The sequence below is a fragment of the Eleginops maclovinus genome, chromosome 12, assembly GCF_036324505.1.
Source record: "Eleginops maclovinus isolate JMC-PN-2008 ecotype Puerto Natales chromosome 12, JC_Emac_rtc_rv5, whole genome shotgun sequence".
Taxonomy (NCBI): Eukaryota; Metazoa; Chordata; class Actinopteri; order Perciformes; family Eleginopidae; genus Eleginops; species Eleginops maclovinus.
The window spans coordinates 21709663-21735246 of NC_086360.1; the positions used below are offsets into that span (position 1 = coordinate 21709663).

Here is a 25584-nt window from a genome sequence, read left to right on the forward strand (position 1 = left end):
CATTAGAGCCCGGAGAAAGGAATTGTAATCCTATAAGATTAGATCAATGCTGTCCTAACAGTCGTCTCCTTCTCCCTCTGTTTTATTTTTTTGGAGTTGCTGCTGATTGTGAAATGTTGCATTGTGTGAGATGTCGTTGCGTCGCTGGCGGGTAAAGGTGTGTGTCCCGGGCCATCACATCCAAGGTCCTGTATATTACGGCACAGGGACAAGGAGGCGTGTGTGGCTGCAAGGAAACAAAGCAACCTCACGGTGTCTGTGTTTGTCAGGTTAAGATCATTTAAGTTAGAGTAAGGTATGGTACAAACGATACAATCTGCTTGTACCGTTTCAGTTGGCAGAATACACAAGCTCCAGCTGGAAATCAGGGGCGGGGGCTTCACGAAGAGTTAGTTGTGTGTGTGCATATTTCTTTTTATTCAACTCAGTCGGCAGTAAGGCACTACTAAGTAAAACTCATGCGGTGTAGTACAACATCCCTGCATTAGTGTATGAAGTGTTTGGTTGTAGAGGTGTTTTTTAAAATCTCTAAGTGTTGTATATTGCATTTTTATTTCTTAAAAGCCTTACAGGGATCATATCTGCAAATCAGCTACTACTAGAACAATCTTTAAACATTGTACTTTATTTAAATATGATACCCTAAAATGATGATCAACTTGTTTAAGTCTTAATCAACAGGATGTATGCCACATTTTTCACTTGGTCAAGTCCAAAAATCGAAGTTGCTGCCACATTTCTACTGCATATAATCATCAATCTTCTTCCAAAACATATATTAGGGTTTTGGCCATTTTGTCTCTCCTCAAAATCTATTATACGCCCCTCTTCCTGCGAAACTCTGGAAAAAGAAAACTACAGTGATTAACCTTGCATGATCACTAAGTGTCATCAAACTCTTAAGTTCTCTCTGTTAACAGCAGTTTAATATCCTGGACTTTATGGCTGTGTTGCATTCAAGATTTACTGTAATAGCTTGTAGAGAAAGTTGAACAAGGAAAACACTCCTAAAAATCATTGGTGTTCTTTCAGCTGTGAAATTAAACAAACTCCCCATGAGAGGTGACTCAATCTAAACAAATCAAAGCCAATGAAATGGAACTGGAATTAAGAAAGTGATGGATTTGGCCCCGCTTTTATTTGATTTATCCTCTTTTACATGTTCTGCAAACACGTTCCACTTTGAGTAAAATTCTTACTGTGTGTATTTGACAGATTTTTTTATAAAGGGCACGACTTGATTTTTGCTCAATTAGTGTCTTAGTAAACAGCGAGCTACCATCGCACTCTCTCTGGTCCTCCCTCTCTCTGATAAGCTAGCATTTCCTGTTATCTCAGCCCTGGGCATTGTTGTCTGCTCCGTGAGACAGTAGACTCTCTGCACTGCTGACAGAACTAGAACCATTTCACTTTGTCTGATTGTGCAGGAGAATAAGGGGGTGGGGGGGTGGCTTCCTTTTTATTGTATTGTCTTTTCAAGTCTCATAGTTGCAGCTGTACTAATTTGCTGTTTTCATGATGGGAGTGGGAGAGTGTGTCCTGCCAGAGCTGCCACCAGTCAGTCAGTATAGTCTGGTACAGCATCCACAGAACAAACGCTTAAATACACAAACATAAAACAGAAATATAAACGTATCAATAATATATATAGTTTATTTTTGCCTTACTACAGTCATTCTTGTGGCGTAAAGCAGTAATCTAGACAGAAACACGTATAAATATAAAACTGCAAGTGGAATAATTTGAAAACAAATCATTTTTCTAACCAAAAAAGACAAATTCCAGATCCTAAACTGTCAGGATGTTCTGTTTTACTTTGTCTTTGTCTTCTATGAATGAACAAATAAAACGATATTATCCAAGACATGGGTTTTAGAAAATATGATATTCTTTCGTTTATAAATCAGTAAATAATAATAAATTAGGAAAATAAATACCCAAAGCACATTTGCAGCTACATATAAGGAAGTCATACCAAAACCTGCTTAGAGATCTTTTTCTGATGTGGCAATAGCCTCGAAACCAATCCCTTATTATAGGTCAAAACATTCAAACACTGACATTTAATGTTGCTTGCTCTTATGGACACTGGCAGGTGGCAGGTCATCCTAAAGTGTGTGAGATTAAAGCCATAACTGCTGAAGCAGGCTCAGTGACACCTCACCTCACTTTCTCTGAATTATAGCAGCAGCTAAACTTAAACACTACTCTTCAACTATATTGTGCTGCGTATTGTAATTTAAATTTTCAGTAATGGAACAAAACATATTTAGGGTCCCTCCACAAAAAACATTTCAGCAGTTTAGCTCAATTGGAGACTGAGGCGTCAGCATAATTTACATTTAGTTCAATTTCTGTTCTTTTTCTGTAGGACTTTTTGTACTATTTTTCATGCCCAACATTTTCAGTGATAACTAAGTTTGGGTGTAGTCTTTCGGAGTCAGTGTTGCCCTGAGGACACAGGGTGGAGGTTTGCAACTTCAGTTGGACTTGTGGTTAGTATCTTCACAAGTTGGCTGTTTTCAGTCTGCCCTGTTCGCCCTGTAGCTTGGGTTATTTATTATTATCTCTTATTGATGGTCAAAAGCATATATAATCAGCCATGTTTTATGTTCCACATTAAAATGCATTACATGATTAATCTGTTGTGCTGTGGTGCGTATTTGCCAGTTTTAATCCAGACAGATAAAAATATAACTCAAACAAATATGTGAAACAAACACTGAGCATCTTGTTTCTGCATCTATTCAACAATACATCAAACATTTTACTCTTTGCTGCTTTAATATTAGTCTTTCAAGTGTGTTTTACAGCACTTATGTTCACCTTGTATTGTACTCTCCCGAGGTCGGGGAGGGGGATTCTTGGATCTCTAGTTAATGAAAGGTAAACACAGGGTTTACTCTGAGGGGAGCCAAGGAACGCAGGAGTCTTCCTCTCATGCAGGATATGAGCTTCATTCTTTTGACTCGTACGCATGACATTTCAACCTTCTACACGCAAATTCCTCTCTTGCAGGAGGAACATTTTGCCGAAAGCCACATGTATAATTTAATGTCTTTTTGATGTCAACTTATCAGGGGAATTTGGGATACACAATACAATGCTGAATGTCCAAATCCAATGCGGTTAACTCAGAATTTATCAGCTACCTGCGTGATTTCATAGAGACCTTTTTGTTTTGTGTTGCTAGTCAACCTCTCATACAGTTGTGAAGTCAGCCGCTCTGGCTACACCGATCTTTGCCAAGCCGGTGTTGGAGCGTTCAGGCCTGTCACCCAGCCAAAGCTCCACTAAGGGCTTTACTATGTGTTGTGGAAGTGAGAGGGGGATAAAGGCTACAACAAACATTTGCTCAGCAAAGCACCATGTGAGACCATCTCGATGGGTACAAAACAGGGAACAAAACCAGATAAAACAACGTTTATTTGAGTATGAGTGTCTCTACTCAACCCAGGAATATGACGCGTGTTTTGTTAATCTTCAAAGCTAATCTTCAACTTTTCACTACTCCTCCCAACACTCAGCTGTGCATCGTAGTCTTCTCAGAGGCCAGTCAGCGTCAGAGAGAATACACTTTATATGAATATCTCAATACAAGTGCTCTGCCTTTAGCAGGGGCCATTAGGGAGACCCCAGGGGATGCCACAGAAGGGTAATGGAGAATATAGATTTAACTTGTGACCATCAGCAAAAATACCAATTAGAAATGCATCAGCGAGCAGCCAGCAATAGAGCCACAGCGCACTGCCAGTTGGGGATTAATTGAAGGCATGTATTTGACTCGAGTCTAATGGAAGTCTTTGTGCGATCTTGTCGAACTTAAATAATAAATCTCATAGTTGGTAGTTGTTTTTCTTTTATATGATGCTACAAACTTTATAAGGTTTTGATGCTGCACTTGCCATAGTTGTATTGTGCTGAAATACCACACAACCTCTTAAGGGTATACTGACCAACTTTGTCTTATGGATTAAAATGGGAGTAATTGTCTCCCTCACTGATTTCAATTTAGCCTCTAATTCCCATTCACCCAAGAAAGGTTTAGTTCCACTTCTGCAAAAGTGTAACACCATCTCACTCACCCCGAGATCCTCCCTGATGAAGGCGTGTGACAGCAGCAGCCATGTTCATAATGTTGTCCTTTTCCGTTTTGCTCACAGGCTGCAGCATCACTCGTCTTCTGCTCCGTCCTGACCTGCCCTCGCTGCGCTTCCCAGCTCCTTTCATTAATCATTTACTCTCTCCCTTTTCTCCGTCTCTGTCTTCCTCTCTCTTGCTTTATACCCTCTAGTCCTCTGTTTGCTGCTTATCTTCATGTCTTTATCTTCCTCCCCATCGCTACGTCTTTATCTCTCTGTTGACTGGTAAATTACCTATTTTCCTGCAATGCTATCAGTGTATGTCATTGCCTTTGTTGTTATAATCCTCCTCTTTTCTCGCTTTTGGTTCTCTTTAATACCATGTGGATGACTTTTATTGTAGGTATCCTTGTTTATGTGTTCAGAATAGTTAGAATAATCGCTCAAACAAAGCATCTACTGCCTGCCGCCAACAATACTTTATAACAAATAAACCACCTATGCGTCAAAAAAACAGATTCCTTCAAACTAAACTTTTACCTAATGAAAATGCATCATGATTTAATCCACTGTAACCCGATTTTCCCCTTAAAGTGATTTGGCCATGATCCTATTGCCCTACCTTTCCCAGACAAGGTGCGTGCATATATAAGTCTGTTTTGAAGATGCTGCTCACTGTAAAGCCTTCATAATCTAGAGGGTTGTATGGGCCGTTGTTGTTTTTTCCCTCGGTTGTTTTCCTGAAGCCCTGCCTATAGGATGAATTATTCAGCATTGTAATGGGTCTATATTTGTCGTTGTTTATCTTGCCTCAGTGCCCCCATAACACCCTCATCGCTGCCCTATCCACGTCCCTCTCCCTGCTTTTACTTCTGTGTGTCGGCCTCCCTGTCTGTCTCCCTGTCTCGCTGTCTGGCAAGTGTAGCCCCCACTTCTTCCCGCAGAGGATGCTCCACTTTAATGAATGAAGTAAAGTCATTTAGCGAGGCTCGTAATGGCACATAAAGCCCCGCTGTTAGGCTTGATTAATCAGGGAAAGTGTTTGGCTGTCACACACGGGGCTGTCCTCAGCAGGGGCAGCAGCTTGATCACTGCGTTCTCTTTTATGGCGGGGTCTCTCTCTACACTCGCCAGAGCTGTCGTCTACAGCCCGAGCTGCCAACACTCTCCTCAGCCACAGGTGGCATCTGTTGGATGGTGGGCTTTTTCCGAGGCTTGATTGCAAAGCGAGAGTCCGCTTGGCTTTCTCTGAATTCTGGACGTGATGGTGATGATTATAATGTGGATGAACGTACATCTGATCTTTTTGTTGCTCTTGGAGCCTGAAGCTCAGTGTTGAGGTGTGGAATTATGAGTGGACATGTGCTCTCCGGGCAAGGATTCAAACAAAATCAAACCACTGTAAATAACAGGTCTTTACTGCTGCCTGGTGTCTCATCTTATGATCGCTGTAAAGGCAGGACACAGTAAAAACAGAAACAAGTCGCACAGGCCAGCAGTGGAATATAGCAAAGCCAACGTAGCAGCTGTTAGTCCATATCGTTGGTATATGAATCAATGTGTTGGTCAAGAATTTCCAGAACAGCAATGCCAAACTAAATGAATTTATAAACACCATTAAGTGATCTGGCTGAGAGTTGTAGTTTTTCACTGTAAAATGTTCAGTGTAGTGTTTCTTCTGGGTCACAAAAAGATGATAAAGTCTAAAAACATCCAGATTGTTTATTCAAATTATGCATTCATGTTAAAATGTAACTATCATATTATGTGTATCAGCTTTTAAAAGAAGTCTTGGTTTGGAAGGAAATATATCTTGGTTTTACATCTGAAGCTTTTAAAACTGACTTTTGTTTTTAATGCTGACTGGCCTTATAAAGCATGTTTCTGAGGGGCATCTCTCTTGATTCAGTTTCTGTACTCCAAAGCTGCCTTTGTACTTGCAGTTACTGCTGTCGCTGCCTCTATTGCATCAGTCTTATGCTGCAAAGTTATGTAACACATATAGCAGGACAAAATCCTCAAAAATCATGACAACAAACAAGCTGCGTAAGTACAGAGGAACAGATTCTCACCAACACTGTATGAAAGACACATAATGGGGGGTTTTATTAAATTATGCTAAAAGGAAAGTAGCTTTAACTTATTAGTGTAACCAAACTTGACTTTACTGCAGGTCTAATTTATTTTGTACATGGGAAATTTAAAGGAGTTGCTAGATTTTCTCTTATTGCTTTATTATTCTGTAACTTCTTCCATTTCCTTGAAAGCAAAAGGCTTCAAACACACTATAGCTCTCAGTAGATATTTCCCAGTGTCACTTTTACTAACTTTATCCGTTGCTTTGAACACACTCAGCAGAGATTTAAGACAGCAATTTAGTCTGCTGTAGTATAGGTTGGCATATCCAGGAGATAATTATAGGGTTTCAACTTCCTGACTGTGACTAAGTTCAGTCTAGGATTACATCTTCATTGTTATTACCGCTCACACTGAACTCCTTTATACATTTATAACGAAATCCTGCTCATGCATGTGTACGTATATTTCATCTGTTCTGTGTTATGTGTTTTCAGCGCAGCGTGTAGTCATTTGCTGTTTCTCTTAGAGAATGGTAGGAATCAGGTCTAATTTTTGGGGTTTGTGCTAATTTGCAGAAGGAGGTCACAGCAGGGTGCTTGATTAACTGAGACTCCGCTCAGCGAGAATCCTCAATATTAGAATATGAAAGTTTACAGATCTCACAAGTATTCATCTTGGAGCTCATCCAAAATCACCTCCATCCTCACCCATTTTCTTTTTTCTCTCCTGTCTCTCTAATCTCCCTTCTTCACTTTTTTCTCTTCATAGGAAGCTTTCATCTCTCGCTCTCAAATTTTTCTCTCTTTCTGTAATTTTCCTCCCTATGTTTAACTCTCTGTGTTTGCACCTATTTTTCATTAATTTGTCTGTCAAGTTTTGCCCCAGAAAATCACAAAAGGAGAAAAAAATGTTATCGTTTAATACAGGAAATCTGTATGAACGAGTTAAACCGGTTTGATTTGACCAATTATTACATTCCAAGTGAATCCCTATTTGACATCATCTGGCCTATTAATCTGCAGCTTTGACTATTCAACTGACGAATGAGACCGAATGGAACGTCATGCTGTATTCACAAAGACGTTATACTACTTAATGAGACCATAAACTCATCGCTGAAATGTTTACTCAGATAATAAAATGAAGTGAGAATTAGGGTTAATTTGTCAGAAACTTCCATACAATCAAACTTCTTTTTGCAGCCAGTGGAATAAATGCAGGTTTAAAGCACTTTAAGGCTATGTCCAATTTCACAGTTTATGAATTTGCAGTGTGTGATAATTACCAAAAAGGACAATATATATGTTTCTCTGACTGTGTCATTTTGCTTAGGAGACAGTCATCACTTCCTGTGGATAGTGATGATTTCCTACCACTGCCCACACCCAACAGCAGACAATGTAATATGGTGTATGGAGAAGCTGCTGTCTCTTCTGAACTTCTTCTTTCGTGGTATATTTTTACATCTTAAACAGTCAAATACGTGCAGCTACAAAATAAAAGCTGTGACTTGAACCAGATAGTTTTACCAATAATTCAGAATAAGGATATGTTTTATACAATACAAGTACTGCGCGAGCCAGGTGTTACTGGTTTACTATAATTGTTATACTTCTACTAAAGAGGTAAAGTATGTATTTGATGGAGATAGCATATTAACATTTTTTTATTTAGGATTTTATCACTTTTCAAACATGTGTTATTATGCTCTGTCAGCACAGTAACAAGACTTGTAAATATATCAATTTACAAGCCCATTCAGACCAAAAGGATGATTACTTTTACATTTCATCTTTAACAAGGGTGAATAATCTGGAGCTAATCTATGACAGGCAAATCCAATCAGTGAAGCCATTGTCTGTCGTCATTTGAAGCCGTGCCAGACTCTGATCTCCATGGCAGTAAATTGATTAGCAGCGATCAACTGCTCCCTCTTAAATGCTGATGTTGGAAAATCAGTTCATGTTAACACATTAAGCTGAAGTTGTGATTTAGCTCCAAGCTACTCTCATCTCGCTGCTCTCTGTATGGTTCAGCGACAAAGCAACGTAGACGTGGTCACTGTTCCTGCTGCCTGCATTAAGCCAAGCTCGGTCTCTGTTGAAACTCGCCGGCTGTCTGCTTTTGTGCAGACTTACAGGAGCAGTCAACATGGTGTCCATTGCAAATGTGAATGTCATTAAATGTTACTCAAAGCAGCAAAACGACTTGAATTTGAAGGAGAAAAGGGTCAGGTGTGGATCTTTAAATCCCCCCTCATCCCTCTATCCCTTCCTCACTTTTACCAACAACCCCTGCCTCACACACACACATGCATTTGCACAGCCGCACACACTCACAGCACATGGGGAAAGGAAGCAAATTGGGAGGCACCTGATCTCTTCAATCATCCTGGTTGCAGTTGTGATTAATGTAAAGTGGTTCTTATTTACAACACAAATTGCCAGAGCAGACAGGTATGAAATAAAAAATGTCTTCAATTTTCTGGTGTATGTCCGACAGCAAGGGCAAACACCTGAAGAGCTTTAATGTGTAGAAACAAATATGGACTAAAACCATTAGGAATGCATTGCCTGCCCGAGTTTGAGCACTTTTACCTCAAATCCTAATGCAAAGATTATTCAAAGTGACAGTTTATTTAATGACAAGAGAGTCTTTGTAATGCTCTCACTTATTATGTCAACCTTGAACTGAGCTCTAATCCACAAACCTTATCTCCGCTCAGTATTTTCCCTCAGTCAGTCTACTTCCTCATGGTTTAGTGGGGGTTTTTTTAACTAGAGGAGGCTCAGTCGAACAATGAGAGAGCAGCGTTTATGTTTTATGTCTATCTCTTGTCCTTGAGGAAATTAGTAGTTTTAGAGTTAAAGTTCAGAAAGATATTAAATGCTAACAACGTACCTCCTTCTGCTGCTTTGCTGTCTGCTTATCAGTCCTGTGGAGTAGATTTATGTATTTATTTTTGAAAGTGTCAGTGCATTGTGTTTAAGGTCACACGCAGTGAATGAATTAGTTTCCTTTTCCCCTACTTCTCATCTTTTATCCTCCAAAACTTACATTAACCTGTTTTTATTTGATACCCTGTAATGTTTCCCTTTCTTTCATCCCATCACCTTTCTCCTCAACCCTGCTCTCATGCTTCCTCATTTAAAAAAAATCCTTTCTAGATATCAGGGTCAAGGGTGACATCTTACAGCTTTATGAATTCGATCCCAGGTCATACATTTTCTGCTACAGAGCCAGGCTTTATTTTCCTGTGGTAATAGACAGCTGACTGAATACAGGCCAATGCATTTTGAGCACAAGCTTCCATTTCTTTATTTATTCACAGTTGCACAATGAATTCATTCATGCAGTCCATCAGGCTTGTTGTCATCGCTGTGAATGTATTCACTACAGATGTATCTTTCAGTATTAATAAATAGTTATGTACTGATGCCGTTGTTCTTAGGCTTTACAGAGGGGAGTGACAGACAGAAAAGGAAGAGATGCAGAAAAGAAAGGCTGAGCGAGATTGTACCTCGAAATGTTCAGAGTTGTACTGTTCCTTGAAATAAAAATGTCCGCATCTTTTATTCATGTTCTGTTGTCAAGGTGTCAAGAGTTTTGTCAAGCCTCTCTCTGTTACGTTAACCTTGTCCCTGTGAAACGATCTCTCTCTATCGCGCTGGTTAAACATAACTGCCGGGCCACAGGGGAACAGAGAGAGAGGAAGAGATGGAAGGAGGGAGGGAAGGATAAAGAGGAAGAGCTTCTGCTGCTTTCCCTTCATCCTTTCATCATTAAACAAACATTGCCTCCTACAAAAAAGAGTGCAGGAAGAAAGCCATCAAGACAGAACAGGCGCAGAGAGAGAGGAGGAGGAGGAAGAGGGGAGACTGAGGGCGAAAGTGATGAAGAAGAGAGATTGAAATGGAGGAGGGGGCGAGGAGAAAGAGTACCTGTGTGCAGAGCAGAAAGGTGTGCAGTCCATCATCTTCAGACAGGCAGACAGGGCTGTCTGGGGAGTTTATTTTTACCTCGATATGAGAGGAGTGTGGACGGGCTACAGCAGCCTGGTAGCTCCTTTACAGCGGAGGTTTGAGGACAGATGCTGTCCCGGCGTGACCATCTTTCACGCATGACAATACACAATCATACACATCTCATGGACACACAGACACACCGAGCTCCAGGTCAAAGCTTTTGCTGTGTCATGCTTCAATTGTAGTTTTCTATTCAAACAATATGTCAAACAATTAGTCAAGTAATAGAAAATCAATCCCATTATTTTGATTTTTCATCAACCAATATTGTAATTAATTGTTCAAGCATATATGCCAAACAGGCATCATTGCTGTTTCTCAAATTTGAGAATTTGAATATTTTCTATTCATAGTAAACGTTTTGTATTTGGGTAATGGACTGCTCGACAAAACTATGAGGGCGCATGCTGAAAGTAAGAAGGCGCAGCCCCCCGTTACCCGGTTTGGACAAAACCCTGAACAATTTGTAAGGATAACAAACTTTAGGTCCCATTTTACCTTAATTTTATTCAGGGAACATGAAGTGTACCTGCTTATTGCCCCCTTTTTGTAAATCATCAAACACGTGTCACAGTGACTGTATGTCGGTACAGCAGCATGCTGTCCAAATCGTCAGTGTGATCTGCTATTGATCTTGTGTGGTTCAGTGTTTATCTTGCATTTATAGACCCAGTAGATCATCACTCCCTTTCTTCTGTAAGTTGCCATCAGTAGCAGCAAAGACACACTGGGAGGAGAATTGATTAACAAATCAAGCCTATAATTAATTCTTACTGTGATCAAAGCCATGGGAGGAAGTCTGTGGAGAGGCCGAGGCCCGAGGTGTTTTTACAGTGCGGTCCCACCGAGCGTACTCTTATCACCACTCTGTTTGTTCTTCAAACAGGTGGGTTTAAGATTTAGCATAATGTTGGGTGAATTTCAAATGTCTTAAAAGGTTGCCGTTGTTTTGCATTCTGAAGTTTATTAGTGCCCCGAAGCTGATGTGTGTCTTTCTGTTTCTCGTGAGATTTGTAATGGACTGTTACGCCCTCACACATAACTGCACATTGCATCTCAAAGCTGTTTGGTAATTCGTATCCATGCGTAGGCTCTCTCATCTTTATTTTTTGGCGCTTGCCTGGGAGAAACCCCTTCTTAAATATGGACTTATACAAAATATATAGAGAAGGAAGTGTAACTGTCTTGAGTCCCAAAGCAGTTGTTTTCTGTTCGGTTGAAGGTGAAAAAGTAATACGTAAGAGGAATCTTTGGAGCATTGTCTGTCGTAAATGTCCCACTGTTAATGAAGAGCGTCTGTTGGCATCCACTCCTTTTATAATGTTGCATTTTTATCTTTCAACCTGCTTTTTATTCATCACACATCTGTTGTTGACTGTTTGGATCTCAATGATCAAACTGACCTATTTTCTCCACTGTGTTCTTTATCTTTATGTGCAGGTTAGCTCTGTATGTGTACGAGTACCTGCTGCATGTAGGAGCGCAGAAGTCAGCACAGACCTTTCTCTCAGAGGTAAGTCACAAAGTGTGTGTCAGAGAACAGCCCATGTATTTCATGTGTCCACTCTCAAAGGTTGTCTCTTCCAGTTCCTGTGTCCACTTAGTGTAGCCGCTAATTGAATTAGCCTGGCCTTACAGTGCTGAGCCAACAGGTTACGGCAGCAGACGTTATTAACATTAGTGTTGCATTTAGTGGAACTGGAGCCGGGGCACGGGGAGAGTTACGATGCTCAGCGCGGAGCTGACGTCTTTTACTGAGATCATTCACTGATCCGCTCAGCAGCTCCGTCTCAGTCGATCTCTTCCTATCTCATTCCCGAATCTCTGATTTCTCCACTTCCTCTTTCTCATCTCTCCGCTACTCTTCCAGGGAAGCAAGCTTGTTTTTCACTTTCATTCTGCAGAAGTAAAAAACTGACAGGGTGAATATAAGGTCAGCTGATTCTAGTGCTTGGCTGTAAATGACGGTAAATTACTATGTAGGAGACAGAGGCTGGGGTCTGCTTGTACATCGGCCAGAGGAAGAGGAGAACAAAGAGAGGGGGATGGAAAAGGTTACATCATCAGCTGGCACCAATTCTCATCACTCTGGTTTTTAGTGTGTGTTTGTGCACACCGCTCTGACACCCTTTCCTCTCTGCCATATAACTTGCTCTTTCTTTGACAGATGTGGCAGATGAAAGGGATAGGCAGTGTCACATTCAAGTGCGGGAACACATTAGACAAGAGTGTAACAAGTATAAACATAGCCACATGCAAACAGTACACATGGGCGTGCATGAATGAGCATGCACACACTCAAACACAAATTGTATAAACATTACGAGCCCATAATGTAGCTCTTGCTGGAGTAGTGGAAAGCTGTGAAGGACTGTTATCCACTTTTTAGCATCCGCATTTATTAACAATGTATCCTCATGCTCGAGAAACAAGAGCCAAGAAAGACAAATGACGAATCTCTCCTGAAAACCTGAATGCAAATACCAAAATCAGACAGCTCAGAAAAAGAAGGACCAAAAACTCATGCAACCCTGTCAAAATATACGTTGAAGTCAGTCAATTTATAAAACCCTTACACCTTACGACTACCTACGCTACATAACAGAACTATGCTTACACCTTAACAGAAAACAAGAGGGAGAAAAAAGACAGCAAGAATGAAAAGGTTGAAATATATTTATGTGAGTAAATAAAACAACATAAAAAGAGTTTTTCTTACATTTCAATCCTCAGTGCAGAGAGCTGCCCCAGCAACACACAGCCTACATCTGCCGGTGATCACACTCAAGGCTTGTCACTGTAGCATGGTGAAGGTAAATGCGCTTTCCAGATGAAGTGTGGAAATACGCAAAAATACTTAAACTGCCTGCAATTGTGTCTGGACTGCCAATTAAATGTGAGAAATAAGGGACGCTCATGCTGCATCTTTTGAAGAACTATTTGTCATGTTGTACAGTATATGGAAGCTGCCAGCTGCCTATTATGTTTCAAGCTAACCGAAATCTTTACTAAAATGTCTGACTTAGACTGAAAGCATGTGGGATAAACAAAGGGAGGCAGTTCAAAGCAGGGCATTCCTTCCAAGAGTCACTGCGTCTGATCTGCAGCTGAGGTCAGGACGGTCTGATTGTAAGTTATTCAGTTGCTCCTGTTTTTCTAGTTCATGTTCACTCTGAAAATAGAGCAGGTGGTACGGTGGTCTTATTCTTTTATTAAACATTTCAGTGAAGGAAATTTAAAAGATGATCATCAGATTTTTTAAAAGTGATGTAAGTCTTTTTATAGAGAGACTTTTATAGACACAGACTACTAAACAATAGCGTCATAGTCTGATAGAGGAGCCTGGCTGCCCACAGCTGCTGTTCTGTGTGTGTGTGTGTGTGTGTGTGTGTGTGTGTGTGTGTGTGTGTGTGTGTGTGTGTGTGTGTGTGTGTGTGTGTGTGTGTGTGTGTGTGTGTGTGTGTGTGTGTGTGTGTGTGTGTGTGTGTGTGTGTGTGTGTGTGTGTGTGTGTGTTGTGTGTGTCTGTGTGCAGGTCCGTGTGTGTCTGTCTTTGTATGTATCTGCACATCAGTTGACATTGTCTGGGAACATTAATCATCCCTACTGTGAGTGATGTCAGCGCTCATGTCAGACACTAACCTTGACCGAGTTGATAAGGTGTCAAAATGATTCAAGCGTTTGTTAGATGGTGTCTTTTTCACCCACACTTTCAATGTTGGAAACCATTTTTCAAGCCCCGCCCCCCTCCGTTTGCTTCTTCTGTCTGTGATTTGGGGGCAGATTTACCACCACCAGGTTCATAGTCTAGATTGTTGCATTGGGTACTTAAAACAATGCCTGTGTTTATGTGCACAACCTTATTACAGAATACTTATTCAACTGAAGTAGTGGCAGAAGACCCAGCTTCCTGATGTACTTGCCCATTATGCCTGCTGATGTGACAATCTTGGCTAGCAGATTCTCTTAGCAATAGCTAGTTAACTCATTAAGCTAACATTAGCTACACAAGTGGGTCTCACTGTTCTAATTCCCTCTGCAGATACTTGACTTGCACTTTAGGAAGACTGACACTAGCTCATACTCTAATCTTTATAGCAGCCCAACTATTTCAGATAAAGAGTTAGGTTGGGTTGATGGGGTGTAAACTTCACAAAATTAGATAACAGGACCAAGTAGCTTATGTTAGCCTACATTATCATAGCATTCACAACATAGTCTACATGGAAAGCTAAAACGTAGCTGTAGTTTTTGTTTATGGAAGAATTATTACACCAAAAATAATGAATGAATGTAAGTAGTGATGGGTTAGATATGACAGGTTAATGTAGGCGGAATTGACCTTTCTTAATGTTTTTATCTATCAGTTTCTTCACTTTTTGTGTAAAAAACACCATTATTGCATTTGGTTTTGCCATAATATCGAGTTTGGCCCTCCGAAACAACTATAAACCCTTTTTATAGAAAGGAAAGAGGATTAAGAGATACGAAAGAAAGTTAAAATAAGGAATAGAAAATACAGAGGCAGTTATTACTAGCAATATACAGTAGAAAGAAGCAAAGAGTGAATGAAAATGGAAGAGAAGGACCGATAACGGGGTAGAGGAGCAGGCTGAAGGGCGTAAAGCGTTATTCAAAGATTTGATGTGGCTCCTCAGGCTGGAACATGTTTCTGACCTTAGCCTCAGTGTATCCCCTGACTCGGTGAACACACACTTCCACAAACACACACTCTCTTACACACTTGTGGATATACAGGCTCTCAGGCATAGGTAGACTCACTTATCCACTTATGACTCTATGGTATGAGAATCATAATATAATTACATAATGGCATGTGTTGTAAGAACTCCCTTGCACCCTCTCAAACCTTATAACGGATGTAATTCAGATGTTAGGCATGTTTTATACTTAATATGTTTCTAAAGCTTCTCATATCTCTCTTTCGCTGTCTGGCTAGATCCGATGGGAGAAGAACATCACATTAGGAGAACCTCCGGGGTTCCTCCACTCATGGTGGTGGTGAGTGTTTTTATGCCTAATGAATCAAGTTACATTCCTCCTCATGCTGTTTTTCTTCATTCCATCATTGACAATATTAATTAAAATGATCATTCTCCCTCCTTCTCCTACCATTTTAATGTATCTTCATCTCATTAATTGTACCTTGTATTGTACTTCAGGTAGCTGTCTGCAAATCCGAACATACTTTCCTAAAGTTGTCTCTTTCAATGATCATAATAGAATCGTACTTACTGCCTCTAAAATTGACTATTATTTTTTATCTGTTAGGCTTTAATGTTTCTGTTTTGCCGTCATGCTTTTCTGTCTGAATGCTTCCCTGTGTGTTGCAGTGTTTTCTGGGACTTGTACTGTGCGGCTCCAGAGAGAAGAGACACATGTGAACACTCCAGTGAGGCCAAAGCCTTCCATGACTACGTGAGTCTGCACTGCTTTCATTCCTCCTCCTGGTCAATCAACACAGGAATCTATGCTGGGAGATGCGTTTGTATAATGAAACACCATGAATGAGATGCAAGGAGAATAATGCCAATACATTTTTAAGAGTCAACCCATTATTATGACAGTTTTGCTCATCGTTTTTGTAACCCAAAAAACATACCAAAAGAGGGATATGGATTCAGAACTGTTGTCCAAACAGCCACATTATTTGGCAATTAGGCAATAAGGTTATGAGGGATCCACAAAATGTAAACAGTTTCTCACGTCTTATCCCATAACAACTTAATTAACACTGTTTGGTTTTAATACGGCTGCCACTTCACTTTATATCCTTCTAGAATGGTTGTATCTGGTTATGATCTTTGACCAAAAGAGGAGTTGCTCGTTGGAAGTGTATGATAAAGACTGAGAGAGACAATAATGCTTTGCTATGCTACGAGAGTTTGTTTTTACCATTAAGTTGCATTTCTACCTGATCAAAACAGCTATAAAATGCTGCACTCACACTCACACACTCAGACGCACACACACACACACACACACAGATATCCGGCTAAAGTATTGTGAGCACATTGCACTGAGGAGCAGTCTGGGCAGGCAGACATTGGCCAGTGTTGTGGAAACATTGTTTATTGCTGTGTTTTCTCGGTGTGGCTCCACTTCACTGGTGTAATTCCCGCACATCAAGCCATTGGTTTACTCAGTCATGCACCATCCAGTAACGGGAATACAGAGAGCGGTGCCAGAGCTCTTCAAGTTTTATATTAGCTGGTGACTAAGAGAAAGGAAGTGTGATTCTGCTCACAGGAAACTCAAGCTGGAAGGGGACGTGAGGTGTGGAGGGGTCTTCTCTCTCCTGGTTTTTATGTTGTTAGTTTTCCCACATAGTGTGACTCATCACATTTGTCTGTGCTGTGTTTTATTGAGATGTAGTGTTGGAAGTGCACAGGTCAGGGGTTCTGCCTAGCCCAGCAGGATCTTCCCTCCTCTCCTCTTTCTCTCTCCCTCTTCCCTTCAGGCTTGCAATCCTGCAGAACGGGTCGGGGGCTCTCTTCTCTTTTATCTCCTCGCAGTAGGTGTGTGTGCTTGTGTGAATGCATGCGCATACGCAGGTGATGCTGCTGATGCCGGCGATGATGATCAGGGTGATGAATAGGCACTCCAAGGACGAGGCAGCTATGTGATGATGTCATCCTGGCTCAGAGGAAGGGAGCTGGAGGGCAACACGACCTCGGCCCTTTGAGATGGGAGAGAGAAACGGGGGGAGAGAAACAGGGGAACTGAGAATGAGTCGAAAAGAGGGACACATTCTAATGTGTTCTAATAATGTCTATTTATACAGCACTTTTAAACAACAAGCTATTCCGGCAACAGAACATACGGTCAAACAATCCCCGAAGACACAACGTTACAACAATAACAACAATAAAAAATGTAAATAAACAAGGATGTAGAGTCAAATCGAGTAGTGTCATTATTAATAAAAGGCTTTAATAAAGAGTTTGATCATTGATTTAAAGATGTCACTCATTCTGCAAGCCTCAGATTCTTGGACAGGGCATTAATCTAAAAGTCTCGTCACCATCAAATAAAAAACAAAACACATTTACAGCAATTTAATCTCATAGTGCCCAAGATGACAATAAGAAAATATTTGTGCTTCTTCTTATCTAATCCGAATCAATTCCATTCAGGAATCATTCGGGAGAGTCTTAGCATCATTAGCACAGCAACATCTTATTCTTACACTTCCTGCAGGGATGTAATCAGAGAATTATAATTAGACCAATTGTAATTATACCAAGGTCACTTTCAATCAACTGTTCCAATGCTGCACTGCTTCATCAGATCCAATCAGAGGTACTACCTACATATCTGCCGCTCAATTAAAACAAAATAAGAGGACAACCGTGGTGGCCGACGTAGGACGCCTTCGTTTAATGCTGGTGTCTCTCATTCATTCTCCTGACTTTGAGACTGATAGAGATTTTAATCAGACTTTGAGGGTAATTATTTTCAGGTACCTAATTACTGAGTGGAGTCAAATTAATGGTAAGGAGATGTAGGCGCTTATTCACGTACTCTTTGGGTTCTTTTCCTTTGATAATTGATGTGATTGTGACAAGGCTTGATGTAAATGATCAACCTAGTTTGAACCACTTTACTGTTAATACAATTGGCTTTGAGTACATCTGATTTAAAGAAACTGTGTTTTTCTGCACCATGTGAGCATGAAGTTTTACATGCATTTGTGTGCTGTACATCAGACGATCACATCACAGGATTAGAGTGTTTGAGGATGGTCTTCTAGGACGTTCATCCTGTAATCTTATGTTAAAAGAGAAAGAAAGAAATGACTGTTGGAGTGCGATGGTGAAGAGAAAAGCAATGTTATTGATTTCCATCCTCAGACGAGGCTTTTCAGGCATCACAAAGGCCGTTTACAGTTCTGTTAAGTGCTTTGTAAATTGTGTTCTTGATACTAAATGAGCGGTTTCCATTTGCAAGGGGCCATGAAGTCATAAAAACAAGTTATTTTTAAACTCTTATGCTTGGCCCGGAAATTGCCTTATTAGAGAAAAAGTCAGCGGCTGTTGCTTTTCTTTTCTTTGAAGGATAAGACATCAATCCATGCAGGTCATCTCATTCTTGACAGTGATGCAGGATTTAAGGTTGATAGTCGACAGTTGCCTTGGTACAGCACATATCTGTACTAACACGTGTGTGTTTTCTTATATACAGTAGCTGTATTGCAAGGTGTCATGATAGTTAGTAAAGGAGGGAAATCTTTTCTTCTTAACACACTGGTTTCTCTAATGACGCCAAACTTTTGTCCTCACAAATTTCTGCGATCTTTAACAAAATGTTGTCAAATTGAAGCGGAGCAAGAAAGAATCAAGCCAGCATGAAACGACTAAATATTGAGCATATTAACGGCATTTCTTCTATTACATTATGACATTTAGACCTTTTTAAATGTTTGCTGTACTGAAATAATGCTCCATTTAATCGAAATGCAAACTTCTCTTTATAATTTGTGCATTGATGCATGAGTGTGTATTTGCCTGCGGAGTATGGAGAATAATTATACAGTTACACTGTGCTTTCCCTGAGTGGATTGTTATTGCCATTGATGGAGGGGACAGAATTGAGGTTAGTTCCACCGCAAACTGGTGGAAGATGAGTTAGAAAATAGCGGGCATTCGGAAGACCTGATGGAAAAACAGAGAGTTATCTCACTCCTGATTTCAGGAGATTATCAGTGTCCCGCACTTGTACTGGTTGTGCTGTGCAGCCGGCAGATAAGAAAGAGCTTATTAACTGAAGCATGTCCGTTAGAAAAAGAGTCCTCCCAGATGAATCGTAGGTTCTTGTATCGAAAGTGTTTAATGTGATTTATTTACAATTATGAATTGTTGTAAACTGAAGTCAGCAGGTTGCTCTGAATGTCTTTCGAAATGGCTGAACAGTCACCAATTATGCACTGTTTGGGCTTTGAGCTTTACATATTTGATTTTCACAGAGGTAAGAACAAGAGTAGTGATACTATTCAGTCAACCAGCAAACAAGAAGAAAAATGAAAGGCATATGGCCATTGAAAACAAATAAGTAAAATCAGTACAGACAGATGGACTAGCTGGAGAATAGCCTGAAAAATCCCAGCAAATTCTAGAAAGGGGGCTTAAAAATCCTGTAAAAAAAACCCACAATCCTTAAACATTTTAAAACTTTGTCCAACTACTTAACCTCATATTGAATCTAAACATTTATTTTTCCTGACAAATTTAAATATGATGGTGAAATCAGGTTATTTAATTTAGTCCAATGAAGGTTTTTAACACTCATTTAAGCCCGAAGAGAAGTCCTGATACCTTTTGAGAATTTCTTGTTAAATTCAAAATTGAAATCTTGTCTTTGCTTAGTTAAATAAAAAAGAATTGCTTCATCTATCATCCTATTTATTGTCTTATCTGTTTTCTTAAGTCACCAACTGATGACTTCAAATGTCTTGTTTTGTCTTTCCAAAATATTCAATTTACTATAAAATACAACAAAGAAGCTGAGAATCGTTATGATTATCCAAATATTTGTGGATTCATTTTCTGTAGATTGACCAATAGATCGATAAACAAATCATTTTAAAAGTGTTGCCTTAAATGTTGTGGCCATAGTGTGGGTGTGCTGTGAGTTGTGAGCATTCTGCAAGAAAAAGCAAGAAATAAAGGAAGAAAGAAGTGTTTTTTAGGATACAGTATAATATTATATTATATAGTATACATTTCTGTCTCCTGCCCTCAGCTTTATCTAGATAGACCTCTGTTTTTGCTACTTGGCAAACTCCAGCAAAGTGTCATTGCACCCCACTGACTGCAGATAGGCAGCAGAGTTACAGGCAAGTATTCAGAGCGAGAAGAGCCTGGTATCATTGTGGGGCATCGCTGTGGGAGATAGCAGGCGCACGGCAGTTAGAGGGGAAGAAGAGATCAAGAGGCAGCGCCAACAGCAACCCCCTTTGATAAAAATGCTCTCTCTCATGCTGCCAGGTCTGACATTCACAGTCTCTCACTCATGCATGGAAATGTATTCACTCTGCTCAATTTAACAGCAGCATGCATATTCTGTCTTGATTGTACAGCTCAAGGGTAGCCACATTTGTAAACATGCACTAACACACAGGACTGTTTTATTCATCTCCATCATGGTGCACTGTGGAAACACAAGGGCATACATACTGTACGCTGCTGTCTGTGTGACTGAAGGACGGAGAGGTGCAGTGGCCCTGGCGCTTAGCTGGAAACAGCTTCTGTCTGCAAGGAAAACGTGCACTGTACAGTATGAATGTGAGCTGTCACACTCAAACACAACATTTTAAAATATTTAGTTAGTTTTCTGTGATTTTAGTGGTGTAAGGGTCTTTCCCCAACATTTCTCTTTTTAAGTACGATCAATAACACATTATTTTCCAGAAAGCTGCAATGGAAAATGTTGAATTATGAATAATTAATATTTAATTTCTCTCCAGCACCGCAAGGATGAAAGTATGAGTCAACATTTTCGGACTTTATTGACCTCTTTTTGCCAGAAAAATATAAAAACATAATGAAAATTCATGCTCCAGGGTTCTGTTTTGTCGCCGAACTCTTTGTCACAAATATTGGTTATACAGAAAGAATGCTTAAAAATGTTTCCCATCGCTGCTCCTTTCTAAATACTGGAATATAATCCCATTCAGAGTTTCTTTTAGGAGCTTTTTTTGTTATAATTCCACCTACATTACAACTTTTCCAGCCTTCCGTCGAAGCGAAAACACCTAGAACTTGTTTCTCCGAGCCTTTGTTGCATATTGTTGCAATTACAACCAGCTGCATCAAACCTTTTGAAGATAATTTGTCCTCTTACTGGAACACATTATAATCTGATTATTAGTTAGTTCCTTAAACAATCAGTTATTTCCAATTGTGTTGTTATTCTTATGTGATTACTGTCATTTATCATGAAATAAGAGAATACATAAAGTGCTGCAAACTGCGTCATGAATCCAGTCATTCCCGACAGCAATAATTAAAAAAGCCAAACATTGTGAGATCCTGTTGGGTCTGATGTTTTCTTATCCAGTTTTGGATTAGCATAAAAAATAAACCCAAGAGGAACAGCTTGAATCAACAGGATGAAATGCAAACTTGTATTTTGCACAGTTGGCTCCAAGCATTTTGGGTAACAAGCAACCAGTGGAGAACCAATAGGGGTTGGGGAGACCCCCAGTCTGTTTCCAGGGAAACAGAGCCCTTTCTCCTCATCTCTCTCCCTCTCTCTCACACATGCTCCCATGTTCCTTCTCGGCTGTGTTGAGGAGGAGGGAGATGTGGAGGTGACTCACTGTAACATCATTGCCATGGCAATAAAGAGAGAGCCGAGTGTAGAGGGAGTGAGGGGAGGGAAAGATCGGGAATGGTTGTCACAATGTCCAACAGCTTTAGAAAAATAAAAAACAAGGGGACATGTGAATGTTAAACACTTGAAATGTATATGCTCTACTCTTCTTTAGGGAAACCCATTTGCCTCCCCTGCTCGTCCCCCTAACTCTGTTCACTGCCCCATCCTCTCTCTTTCCCATCAGCAGGTTTTCTTTCGTTTATCCTCTCTTTCTATCGCTGTCCTCTATGTTTCTGCATTACTCTTTATGTCTCTTATTGTCTTCCTTCCTCTTCCACTTGCCTGTTGCTCGCAGTCCTCTGGTCTCAGAGGAGCGTGTTTTCCGCCGCTATGTTACGCTGAGTCATGTCATATGCATGTTTGGACACGAACAAGGTGGCGTGTTAATGCGATGTTGACATATGCAAGCCAGCAGGCAGGGGCAAAGTCGAGGGCATGACGTGGAGAGGGGAGGTTAACTCAGGCCGACGGAAGAATAGCGTCTAATATTATTTAATATTATTGATTATGAAATAAAGGAGCTTAGTCAGGAGCATACGTTGGGTGTTGGCAGTCGTTTGAGGAGAAGTGATGTGACTTTCATACTATATTTCTATGAAGTTCAAATAGGAGTGAAAGCTGATTCTATCTGAAATATTTAAGAGACAGGGGTGAGATATTTCACTGTTAGTAGTAAGCACTTTTTTTGAACATTGGACATTGTTTACTTTAACTTCCAGTCTTTCCGTAACCTATCTAGGAGGGGAGTAACAGAAATGCTGCTAAAGTTTACACAGCAGCAGCCCTACAGGTTGTGTGTGTTGAAGGGATAATACTGAGTATTCCACAGATTGATCTGTAGAAGTAGCAGTGGGACTACGGAGGGAGAGCAGGAGGGCAAGCGAGATTGCTGACACAATGAGACCAGAATGTTATCTATATGACCCCAACTAACCCTAGTGTTTTTTTTGCTGTTGTAGACACTCATATCCTTATCTCGTGCTGTCTCTTGTGTCTGCCCATCTAGCCCTATTAGACACAGAAAGCTTCTTCTCAATAGTTCTTCCTTTGATTGCTCAGCCTTTGTTTCAACAGTTCTGCCAATTTTCTGATTCAAATCCACTCTTCAATCGCACATTTTAAAATAATTGGAACAATTCATTGTTCTGTGGATTTCAGGTCAATCAATATTCTGTCTTTGCATTGATCTCCCATTAAAGGAAAGTCTGAGACATCATCTCTAGCCGTGGCGTTTAAATCTGTGTCTTACCTTTCCTCCCTTCTGTGTTCACTCCATCTCTCTTATCTACCCCAATGTCGTTAAACCAACTGAGATAGTGTAGGGAGAAGTGGGGCTACCAAGCACCGGAGAGACCATCATTTTAAGCTCTGTATGTTTATCTGACAGTGCATCGGCCCGCTGCTCCACCTCGCATGTTATAAGCCTCAGAGGTGTTTAGGGTCAATAGTGACAATAGGGATTCACAGTCTCCCTCGATATCCCCCTTCCTGTAATCACCCGGTGAGCTAAGCAAATTAGTGTGCTGCATTGTACCTTGTAATCACCTGTAATGTGCCTTTGTGCTGGCGGGAATTCTGTTGTATGGGATAATGTGCTGCTGATAAAGATTGAAAAGATGGAGAAGTTAAACATTAAGAGTTGAGGTTGTAGTAGGTGGTGAAAGGTTGACCTCTATCTATCCAAGGTTTTTTATTTATAGGTTCTTAATACATCTCAGTAATGTGTGAGGTGTGATCTCAACAGCTTAACATAAATCAGCAACTAAAGAACACAATTTGTTCTTATTGTCAACAAACCTGAAGAAACGACTAAAACCAGGTGTTTGTTTACAATGTGTTAGTTCATTTCTCAGTCATTTCTTTGTCTTTCAAAGACTTACTGGTACTCCAATCTTAAAAGGAACAATGGGTGGGATTTTCCTGAAAAACAATGTATAGACTCTGGTGGGTTTGGGACATTTCTGGCCCTTAACCTCCAAATAAAATGGACAGAGCTCAATTCCAACACAAGAGTCATTTTGTATTCAGTCTCAACCCTCTGGCGACTCAAAATAAACTACAATGTCCTTGTTCTAAAATGTGCTGAAAAAAAGAAAGGGAACAAGACCCATGCTGTATGAAATTGGCATACAATCCAACAGACAAACACATATGGACACTCTCACTGAATATATTTATTTTTCTTGGCAGCTTGCACACAGCTAGATATTGTTTCTAAACAGCAGAGATCTCGGATCAAGTGCACAAAGAGAACACATTTTCCTCTCACTGCTGTGTTTTACTGGTGTGGCATATGGCGTGTTTGGGTTAGGGGGAAAAGAAAAAAGGGTTTTTAAAAGCCAGAGGGTGATTTCAAGCCTATCTGCCTTGAAATTAAAAAGTGAGTTTGGCTCAGGATTGGACAGTAGAGCGTGTTGATCTGTTTCTGGTCACTACGGGAGACTTTAAATAATGCATGGATAAAACAAGGGACGCATTTCCTCTTATATCTGTTTCTCTTAGTTCTGTTCTGCCTTTTTTTGTTAAACTTCGAGTTATAGATGCACTCTGGTTTTGACACTGACTGACGGACTACAGAGTTATTGTCTGTGCGTATAAACTAATGCGGAAACTAATCTTCTTATTGTCTTTCTGCTCTCTTAAATGTGAGCATGTGAATCTTTTGCGTGTGTGTGTGTGTGTGTGTGTGTGTGTGTGTGTGTGTGTGTGTGTGTGTGTGTGTGTGTGTGTGTGTGTGTGTGTGTGTGTGTGTGTGTGTGTGTGTGTGTGTGTGTGTGTGTGTGTGTGTGTGTGTGTGTGTGTGTGTGTGTGCATCTTTTTTTTCCACCTCCCCTGTTCAGGAAGTGGACTAATGGCATTTGAGAGGATGGAGGGAGTGGGAAAGAGGGAGGAGGGATGGAGTTCCTTCCTGTGTGGTGTGTCATTTGTAGATCCTGTTGTACTGCGTGTGGCCTTGAGACTCGGTGGTAACTCGGACACCAATGTGGGAATAATTGTACATTTCATAGAGCAAAACAGTTATTTTATTAGATTGAAAATCGTCAACTATCTACAATGAAAGGACATATTAGTTCCCACTCTCTGTTGACAGACAACTAGTTCAAAGGATAATGCTTGGTGTTAGATTCCCTTTTCTGTCCGTGGTTCTTAACTCCATGCATTGTAGTTTTTTCAAAAACATCAACCACAAAAGGAGTACAGGGTATTTGTTGAGAAAAGCAGGAACATACTAAATAAATATATGTTCGATTGTGAGTATTTACTGCAGCAGAACAGGGTAGGGTTTATAGGATGTGTGTAAAAGGAAAATATAGAACATAACCAGACCTATCTTTGAGGTCTACCTTCATTTGTTGCATGAAAATAAAAAGTGCATAGGGAGATTTTTTTTTTCTAAAGATACAGAGCTAATTATAAGAAAAAGTGTTCCTGTGAGAGACAGAGGTTGTAAAAAAGACAACGGCCGATACAGGTTGAGACAGTGTGAGCGAGGGAGAGATAAACAGACAGACTGAGAGAAAAAAGGGGAAGATAGACACAGACAGCCTTTTGAGATTCCCCTCACGCATCTCTGAGTGTCTCTCGGTCTCTGAAGTATTGAATGAAAATGACTCCCTACCTTCTCACACACGCACAGACACACACACACACACACACACACACAGACACACACACACACACACACACACACACACACACACACACACACACACACACAAGCACATTACGAACAGACATTAGCCACAAACACAATCAGTAAACATATAGGGATGAAAGAGTTTGCAAGTTATCTCATTAAGTATTACTGAGCCCTTTAGTGTGATGCGATTAAGAAACTCTGATTAGGTTGTAAAGTAGCGAAGTGCAGTTTAATTGCACTAACTCTCAATGTCCGCACTTCCTTCAACTGTTTTTGTATTTTAACTTTACATAATATGATTTCAATCTACCATCTATGGTACATGTTCTTGTTGTCCAAAATGTTGGATGAATAATTCTGAAA

At 40.3% G+C, this 25584-nt stretch overlaps 1 protein-coding gene across 2 annotated transcripts in view; it reads left to right on the forward strand.

Moving 5' to 3' along the window:
* The window catches only part of ssbp2a (single stranded DNA binding protein 2a), a 43378-nt gene that overhangs the window by 7299 nt on the left and 10495 nt on the right, over window positions 1–25584 (forward strand). For both annotated transcript variants that reach the window (XM_063896642.1, XM_063896643.1), the window contains exons 2-4: window positions 11627–11699; window positions 15145–15206; window positions 15539–15623. In XM_063896642.1, coding sequence (XP_063752712.1) covers window positions 11627–11699; window positions 15145–15206; window positions 15539–15623 — 220 coding nt within the window. The remainder of the gene's footprint in view (window positions 1–11626; window positions 11700–15144; window positions 15207–15538; window positions 15624–25584) is intronic.